The sequence below is a fragment of the Nansenia antarctica genome (genome assembly GCF_963989245.1).
Source record: "Nansenia antarctica genome assembly, chromosome: 3".
In the NCBI taxonomy this organism is placed as follows: Eukaryota; Metazoa; Chordata; class Actinopteri; order Argentiniformes; family Microstomatidae; genus Nansenia; species Nansenia antarctica.
In genome coordinates this window covers 42209101-42218721 of record NC_137688.1, presented here as the reverse complement: position 1 = coordinate 42218721, position 9621 = coordinate 42209101, and the positions used below count along the sequence as shown (strand labels likewise).

Sequence of the window (9621 nt, the reverse complement as noted above, 5' to 3'; positions counted from 1 at the left end):
AGAACAAGTGCTATCGTGACGTTTTTACTTACACAAAGCATGCAAAACAGGCCACGTGACTGGAGTTTCGTTTTATTGTCTTTCACTGATGAAACCAGAATCATGTTCACAGAGTGTAGCCGCATCCTGTACAAAAATAAGAATTCTCACATGACATAAATAACACCACCCCATCCGTAGGAAATGTACAATTTGTTTTACACAAGTGTTCTTTGTAAATGAAAAAAAATATCTGTACAAACATCTATACATAAATAGGAGTGAAGTACCTATTCAAAACATACAATGTAATAAAAAATCTGTGTACAAATAATCAAAGAAAAATGTTATATGTACATTAAATAAAAACAATATGTACATTTTATTAAATTATATAAGATAGATTTGTATTCGTATTGCTGCCATTTCTAACATTCAATCACTACACTCTTTCGCAGGGTTAACCTTTTGGTTGTCCAGCGCATTATTTTCCGCCACCCCAAACATGCACGCACACACACATAAAAGAGAGGTAAGTTAGTGAACACTGTCCAATAATGACAAGTCACATTTTTCATTTTACTTTTGGGTGAAAGGGATGTGCATGTCATGGAACCCCATATAAAATATACTGTACACATCCTTTCCAATGGTACTTGGCTTGGTTAGTATTTGTTTTATGGAGAAAAGCTACAGCCTTCATTGTAGGGTGAGAGAGAAAAGAGGAGAAGAAAAATGACAGACAGCACATAGACAGACAGAGAAAGAAAGCAGTACTGTAGACTGTTAGCATTAGCATATGAGACTAAATATCTACACTGACCCACGATAAGCATCAAATCACCCACTGCACGGGAGGATGAACAACTCTTTCTGTTGCTCTGTTGGCTATGACCAAAGCTAATGTCACTTGATCTTCAAATAAAATAAAAAATTCAGAACAAACTGGGAGAGGCATCTATTCATTTATACATAACACTTACTTAAGGCTGTGTGAGGGAAACAAGATATACTTTTTAAGATAGACTGTTTGTAAGCGCCAATGAAGACTACAGCCCATTCCTGTTAATTCACAAAAACAGGCAAATCTTATCCACACTCAGAGGTGGACTATTTGTACATGTAGGGACAGCAAGAGTGCAGGCCTTGAGAACAGTGGTCACGTAGACAATGATGGTGATCCCAGGGTCTTCAGAAGGAGAGGACGGGGGGGGGAGGGAAGGAGTGGAAAAGTGGGGGATACGGAGGAGAGGGGCAATGCAATGTTTAGCACAGGATAATGTGACCAGGCAGAAGATGAGAGGAATTGGGAAAAGAACATGGAAGGTGTCGGGAGAGAGGGGGGGTGGGAAACAGAGAGGAGGTGGGTGGGATGGATTGATGGGTAGATGTTGGGTGGAGTGGAGGGGTCCATGAGAGACAGGGAGATGAAGAGGAGAAGGAACAGGTAGAGGTGCAGGTGGAAGAGGATTCAGTCACCATCCAGTAGAGGGCAGCACCCAGAGAGAAGAGACAGAGAGGGGTTGAGTCTCGAACAGACACCAGGGAGAAGGGGATCAAACAAACAAAGGTAGAGACACACAACTGACACTACCCTCAAAAAAGAGGAAAGGAAAAGGAGCAGGAGAAGGGAATGGTTCATAGCCATAATATGACATAAAACATAAAAATAAAACAGTCACACACCAAACATGTTAAACCCTTACAAAGACACATCACTGATTATTAGTCCATTTCCCACAGGATAATTCACTTTTTCTTGTTCAACTTGTTATCTATCTAAATCCCTATTCAAGACCTCCTGCAAATATCAAAGTACACCTCACTGTAGAAAGCGGTTGAACATCTTTAAGTCATCCTTTTCAGTTAATTCAAGGAAAGAAAAAACAAAAAAACATTTTCAATTTGACAAAAGGTTGAGATGTGTCAGAGGGATGGCTACACTCCACCAGTAATACAACGCAAGTCACAGACACATTTCCCCTTTTCCTCCACACACCCCTTTTTGACAACACTAGGGGGGGTGGGGGGGTCCCTAGGATACATACTCGGCTGACTTCCAGAAGTGTCCTGGGTGGGAGAGCCTGCGGTTCAGCTTGGGCAGCTTCTCCAACATGTCTGTCAGCTGGGTGAAGGAAGGACGCTCTTCTAGTTTAAAGGACCAACAGGCAGACAGGATCTCCTGCAGGGGAGAGGACAAGAATAGGTTAGGATAGCGCCATTAGTTTTAGTTAAAATATATCATTCATAATAATAATACATATTAGTAGTACATAGTACCTACTCAATTGGTAGAATCATTTATTGTCTGTTCTTTTATGTTTCTATTTAGCTAAAAACATTTGTCCTTTGTACAGCAAACATAACCATCAATGACCTTGCCGTGCAGACAACATAACCATCATTGATCTTACCGTGACTTCCTTGCCCAGGCTGACCTCTGACAGGACCTTCCTGATGCCCTCACCGCTGCCCACCAACCAGATGGTGGCCTCAGCAGGCTGGTTGGTGATTGGCCAGTCTCGGGCCTGCAGCTCGTACCAAATGGTTCTGGGATAGACATAAACCATGTAAGTCCCTTTGCACACTCTGTACAAACTCATTGCTACATTGATCTGGTAAAGTTAATAATTCAGAATTTCTTAATCATTAGTTAATCATTTCCGAATCTAATACTGTACTATTCGGACATTTCACAAGGAACTACAGTAAGACCTAAATGCAGTCATAAGTTTCCTTCTGTTACATTTTGAGAACCCCTGGATTATGGTAACGGTAGGGTGTGTAAAGTGTATGGTAGTGATAGTGTGTATGTTGTCATGCAGTCTATACCCAAATGCGTAGACGTCTGCAGCATCAGAGAAAGGCAGGCGGTCCTCGTCATTCCCAGGGCCCATCCTGCGCACAATCTCAGGGGCCAGGTAATAGATCCAGCCATGAGGCAGTCTCAGCTCATTCTCTCGTCTGAACACACACACACACACACACACACACACACATTTAATCTTTCATCTAAACTCGCTGCATTGATAGTCTTTATTCACACTTGGTAAAATGGTAAAATCAACAGAGACGTGTCGCTTACCTCCACTCTTGTACCACTCCAGACATCCCAAAAAGGCCAAAGTCTGTGATGACAACTTTATTTGTGTCATAGAACACGTTCTTGGACTTCAGGTCCTTGTGAACAATGCCTTTAGCATGAAGGTAGCCCATCCCCTGTGAGAGAGACCCATGTTTAGTTTGGATGTGTGGCTCAGTTGGTAGACCATACTGAAACATGTATGCACTCACTGAAATGTAAGTCAGTTTGGATAAAAGCGTCAGCTAAATCGCATATCATTGTTATATTGAACCGAGTTAGAGGCAAACTATTCCTGGGCCGTAGGGGTAAAAAGGGGTAGTCATACCTTCACAATCTCTTGAGCAATCTGCCTGGTCTTGTTGATGTCCAGAGTGTGCTTGGAATCTCTTACAACAGAGAATAACGTCCGACCCGTACACAAACTGTGAAAATACGAAAGCGCAGAGATTCTAATACTCAACCCATGCTGGCTATGGCAAGATATCAGAGAAAATGACCTTCACACCCTGTGGTGCCCACCCCCATCCGGTGAAGTCCACCCACCTGGTAATGATGGCGAGGTGCGGGGGGTTCATGCAGGCGCCCATGAACAGCACCACATTCTCGTGCCGTGTCTGCCGGTAATTCATCACCTCGTTTTTAAATAGTTTGAGGTGGTCCTGGTTGTTACCGTCGATCTCCAGCAGGCGGATCGCCACCTCACCGTGCCAGCGGCCCTTATGCACCTTCCCCCACCGGCCCTGGGTGGACACAGTGACTTGTTAGTCCATTTACAGAGCTGCTGTACTGTACCTTTCTAGAGTACCATCCTCGAGTCCCATGGAGGAAGGACAGAGTGACTACCGGTACTAACATTAATTAGACTCCAAATGATTACAGATGATTTAATTACCGGACCCTTCTAGAGTTTCATACACCACTGTCATGTTCACCTTGCCGATGAGCTCCCCCAGCTCCAGCTGCTCATATGGGATGTTCCACTCCTGGAGAGAGACACTGGTCTGACTGTCCTTACGGGAGATGGGACTCCTTCTCCTCCAGCAGCCCGGGGCAGAGCGACCCCGAGCCCCCGGCAGGTCTTCCAGTTCGTCCCCCTCACTCTCCCCTTCCGACAGACCCTTCTCTCTGCCTGTCCCTCCATTCCCTTCATCCTCCTCTCCAGGATACTCTTCATCCTCTGCCTCCTCTTCCTGAAAGGGAGAGGGATATATGAATGAATACAGGGTGTCATGGACATTCAGACATTGGACATTTCATATATTTTGTGCATAGCAATCGTCTTCCCCTTTAACATCAATGCATGATTTATGAATACATATATTAAGTTATGATTTGGCCTTATTGATGTTAAATCAAATCTTTTGGGGATTATTGTTGGAAGGGAAAAAGGGACCTGAGGTGTACTTAACAAGCTAAATATCACACAATACATATTGGAATATGTATGACGGAATCTCTTCTCTTCTGATACACACTGATTTCCTTCGTCAATGCAGTGCAGTGTGTCTATCTATTAACTATTCCATATCTACAAACATAATTGCAACAGAGATTAATCAAACACTATGATTATCATTCCATTACTTTGTCAGAGCAGCTTGAATGCAAGATATTTTGATGTACTCTACACAGCCCTCAATGAGTTGATGATGCTCCCAGACTGAGAATATCCTAGGTAATAGAAAACAGAAGCTACTTCTAAAAAAGTTCCTAATATTATAATATAGGAACTGTCAAAATCACTGCTGTGGTGTATGTGTGTAGGTGTCTAATTTCCGTTGACAAAAACATGCAAAGGTCATTACTTTCCCTTCCTTATTTTAAGTAGGCTACTCACCACTGCTCTTTCCTGTCCCAGAGTCTGTAGCTCAGACACAGCCGACAGTGTCTCTCTGTGGGGAGAAACACCTCACAATCAACATGGGGTAGTTCCGAACCTCGTCTTGACCTTTGTAAGAAGGCAAATCTGCTGTAGGTTTTTATGTTTGGTAGCATGCTATTAGAAGGTCTGTTTGAGGGTAGTGGTGGCCTGGCCTAGCCTAGTGAGTTGGACTGGCCACTAGTGAATGGCCTGGGACTAGTGAGTTGGACTGGTGATCAGAAGGTCATGAGTTCAAATCCCACCTGGGAACACCACCACTAGTGTGCCCTTGAGGAAGGAACTTAGCTCTAAGTTACTCCAGGGAGACTGTAATCTCCAATTGTAAGTCGCTTTGGATAAAAGTGTCTACTAAATTATTCAAAATGTAAACGTGGAGGGTCCTTAGTGTGGCTACTGTAAAAGGAAAGGATTTATTTACTCTTACCCCTTGTCATGGTAGCCCTCCGAATGTGGTCCTCCAGCATACGGTGAAGAAGGAATGTCTACATGTGAGACGAAGAGGACTTTTATGATAAGACACATGATGAAATAATGATACAATATGTGACAGAGTCTAGTGAAAAAGGTAATTGTTCAGTTCTTTACAGATTATGAAAGTTTGTAAGTCTGTAAGCTTTCAAATGATGTGTCATACATTGAAATCTGAAAATAGTTTAACCAAATACCAGAGAAACTCGCTCTGAATCAAAACAGACGCGTTTGCTAGCATCGCGCTGGTAGCTAGCTAGCAGCTAGCTAGCAGCTAAGAAGGAACATCGCTATGAACATCCAACTGCAGCCTGAAGCAGGACAGGATGCGATACAGTGCATCCAATTCACATATTATAAGATCCTTAAACTGTTGTTTGTTGTATTGAGTGTGCTCTTTAACACTTAAACTTTTGTAATATGAAAGAAAACATAAAACACATTTGCTTTGAAGCTTTTTGGCCATTTGCACGATTGAGAATTGCCGACATGCAGACCTTTTCACCAGACCGTTTCACATATATTTGTTTTTTTTCATAGAAATCGGTGCCTTAAAGACTTAAAGACCACACAGTGCAAAGTAGATTTTAGTGTTTAGCAGAGCACAACATGGAGCATGGTGGTTAACTCACCAGGGAAGATAAACTGTTGTCTAGGTTGTAAATAACAGGCAGCTAAAGGAACAGATGAAAATGACAGTGGAAAAAAAATACAAGAGAGGAGAGAGAGAGATTGGGTTAGACCAGCAACAAGCAGTTAAACTAGACACTAGTGGTGTCCCATCCCTTACTAGGTTATGCATCATCATAATAATCAACAGCCAGAACCCAGCTAACCACAGCTAGTAGTATTAGTATTCCATAATTAGTAGTAGAATAGAATAGCAACATTTTGTAGGATTGATAATTAGTGCTAAAACAGCCATTATTGGAATTGGGTATAAGTAGAAAGCTGGATTGGGGTCCAATTGAAATGGAATTGACCCCAGTCCTGATAGAAAATGAGTTATGAGTGGCTGAGAATCAGAGGGAAGTAGTTATGGAGCAGCAGAGGAGTCTATATGGTGCGGGAGGGTCACCATGCTTAGTGCCTGACCTGGGAAATGGAAGCGGCTGTCTCGGGGGCCCTGGGGGGAGGGGTTGGGGGGGGGCGTGGCCGTCACACTGGGGGGGTTGCTCTGTTGGAAGGCGGCGGGGGATGAGGGTGTCGAGGAGGTGGTGGAAGAAGGGTTACTGCTAGAGTCCAGCTGGTTCAGCAGCGGAGGGTAGTCCTGAGAGAGAAAGCAAGATGGACACACACACACACACACACACATACACACACACACACACACAGTTTGGACTAGGGTGTACAACTTAATGTAAGTGTAATCACGATAATGGCATCTTACTCAATGGGAAAATAAATTAGTACAGTATTTTTTGTGTGAAAGGCTTAACTAGGTTTCGAGGAAGGAAATAGTGTTCCCTACAATAGAATGATTTAAACACACAGGCTAAAACCTATCCATAAAGAGCTTTCTGGAATCTTACCTTTTTGGTTAACGCTTTGGGTAGAGTCCCAAACTGGACCGGTAGCTCTGCTGTGCGGTCAATTTGATTATTGATATCTGACGGTACAGATTCTGCCCTGCGGATTTTCGGCACTGAAAAATGATGAACAATATTACACATTACTTTATTGGCATTGAGATACATAAAAAAACGTAATACATAGCTTTTCCTGATCATGTCATTAGGGGGGGAAAAAACCTGTCCCTAACAATGTACTGTGAGATCATCCTTTGCCACAGTGTAAGTGAGCATGAAGGAAGCAGCGCTTACATTGGAGGAAAGAGATCCTGCAGGCCAGGGCTTCTTTGGTACATTTGTTGTGGCACTTTAACCTGACACGAGAAGAGAAGTCATTAGCTGAGAAAACCAGGAGTGACTTTGACCAAAAGAGCCAGAAGGTATATGATGCAAATAGACCACCAAAGAGTGTAGGCTACTTACTTGCAGTGTTTGCACTTAACGCCAAACATCATGTTCTTATGACACACCTGGCAGGTCTGGGAAAGCCAGGACTTGGTGGAAAACCTTAAGTGGAGAAAAAAAGGGAGAGAGAAAGGGAGAGACAGAGAGAGAGAGAGAGAGAGAGAGAGAGAGAGAGAGAGAGAGAAAGAGAGAGAGAGAGAGAGAGAGAAAGAGAGAGAGCGAGAGAGAGAACGTCAGTCATTTCTCAATATGTTTGTCTCATGTTTACGCAGATTCTAACTGAGGAGTTTACTGTTAAGTTACGTGGCTACTTTTCCTCACAAACTAACCCAATGCTAAGATGTGATGGTAATAAGCACCCTGTGTTTATGTATGTACTGTATAATTGCGAGGATTCTAACATTATTTAGCTAAATCAGCCTTGGTCAGCCTGTGTCATGCTGTTGAAACATTCAAGTGAATAGAGGAAACTATTTCAAAGCATTGTGATCTTTTCCTAACAAAATAAGGAATAATAAAATGATCATTACAGGTCCATATATATCTACAAACTTATATTTTTACATATAAAAAACATTTAATGAGCGAGGACTGAAGAATTACTGGATGTTTTCATGCACACATTCCAGAGACGTTAATGTTCCTCAGAATCTCTTTCCCCTAAACCTCTAATGCCAGATCACAATGAATAAATACACATTTTCCAGTCATATAAACATTGGGCTGGACTGAGTGGTCTGCATAGCTCAAATTCCTGGATTCTCCAGGCGCCATTCTCACCAGACCGATGCAAGAATTTAGCAGGGCTCACGCCAAGGTAGCAGCCTGAGAATTTGAGCAAGTGACAGTTGGAAATGATTCCCGTCATTACAGCCCTAGGCAGTAGCTGCATGAGACATATCAGAGAAAGAATCTTCTAAGAGAGGGCCTCTAGGACCCAATTCAGACCTCAAAAATGTGGTCTGTGTGTTCAAATTCTATGAAATCCAATAAAAGTGAATCACTTTTCGACAGAATCTGACTACGGTACAGACTAAAATTAGAAACATCTGTGACCATATGTAGTCCTAATCACTTCACTTGTGATCTGATCACAGGACTGTGTTAAGACCAGGTCTGAACGAGATGTGGAACCTGAACACTAGATTAAGCTAGTATGATGATGATGATGATGATGATGATGATGATGATGTTGATGATGATGTGATAATGATAATGATGATGATGATCTCACCTGTGTGTTATTGCAAGGCCGATATCCCTTCTCATGGTTTGTGGGGAACTCCTATGCATTGCCAGGTCTAGAAGGGAATAAGAGAGGGAGTGTTTGAGAAAGATAGAGAAACACAGAGAGAAAAAGAGAGAGACAGAGACAGACAGTGAGAGAGGAATGGACATAGGAGATATAGATAGAAAAGGAAAGAGAGAAAGAGAAAGTTGTACAAAAGAAGAAAGTGGGAGGTACAGTGGACACAAAAACGGGCAGAAGGTAAAAAGAGAAAACGAAAATGAAAAGGAGGCAAAAAACCAGGCTACATTAGTTCCCAGGTTGCATTGGGTCTTAAGACTCACTCCTGAGGCCTGCGTGGTCCTCCAGGAGAGTTGGGGTGCCTGGGAGGGTGTAGGGGGCGGTGTGAGGGCCTGAGGTGCGGGCAGAGAGCAGGGGCGAGCGCGTGGCCGGGTCATCCCACCCTGTCCCGCCTCCGTTGATCTGCACGTTCTGGGGCAACTTGTTCTTCTTCCCACCCCTGAAAAAGGGAGACACATAACGTCAGCTGTGTGGGGGTCACTCATCCTTCCCAGGAGGAAACCCACCACAGAGGAAGCAACTGAACAGCTCCGTCATTCACACAGACCAGCTGTATCGTTCACACAGGCCAGCTGTATCGTTCACACCGACCAGCTGTATCGTTCACATAGAACATCTGCACCGTCAAACTCTGAACAGCCACAGAACAGCCACAGCCACGTCATCCACACAGAGCCACACGCAAACAACGCTAAGACAAGCGGCTGTCCGAATTGACACGAAGAGACATGAAGAGAGGTATAAGGAGACGCATAGAAAAACCCACTTGTTGGGAGCGGGCTCCTCGATGCGGTTGGCGAGCTGCGACTCTTGGCTCTTGCTGCGCGTCAGCGAGATGTTGGGGAGCAGGTGCAGCAGCTTGCGAGAGGGGGGCGGAGGGGTGCGCGCGGGGTGCTTGGTGCGTCTCTTGGAGGGAGGGGTG

At 43.8% G+C, this 9621-nt stretch overlaps 1 protein-coding gene across 1 annotated transcript in view; it reads right to left on the bottom strand.

Annotated features, from left to right (window-relative positions):
- Positions 1-1089: 1089 nt before the first annotated feature.
- Positions 1090-9621, bottom strand: part of LOC308154094 (kinase suppressor of Ras 1-like) — a gene marked incomplete at both ends in the record, with an annotated part of 29202 nt that continues 20670 nt past the window's right edge. Inside the window, 18 exons of the mRNA XM_080527272.1 lie at positions 1090-1168; positions 2028-2161; positions 2394-2529; positions 2812-2943; positions 3065-3198; positions 3390-3486; positions 3608-3804; positions 3997-4254; positions 4902-4956; positions 5371-5428; positions 6047-6088; positions 6510-6684; positions 6947-7059; positions 7238-7299; positions 7409-7492; positions 8625-8691; positions 8963-9138; positions 9466-9621. The exon at positions 9466-9621 is cut by the window's right edge and continues 289 nt beyond it. Of these exons, the coding sequence (XP_080383398.1) occupies positions 1090-1168; positions 2028-2161; positions 2394-2529; positions 2812-2943; positions 3065-3198; positions 3390-3486; positions 3608-3804; positions 3997-4254; positions 4902-4956; positions 5371-5428; positions 6047-6088; positions 6510-6684; positions 6947-7059; positions 7238-7299; positions 7409-7492; positions 8625-8691; positions 8963-9138; positions 9466-9621 (2155 nt within the window). The remainder of the gene's footprint in view (positions 1169-2027; positions 2162-2393; positions 2530-2811; positions 2944-3064; positions 3199-3389; positions 3487-3607; positions 3805-3996; positions 4255-4901; positions 4957-5370; positions 5429-6046; positions 6089-6509; positions 6685-6946; positions 7060-7237; positions 7300-7408; positions 7493-8624; positions 8692-8962; positions 9139-9465) is intronic.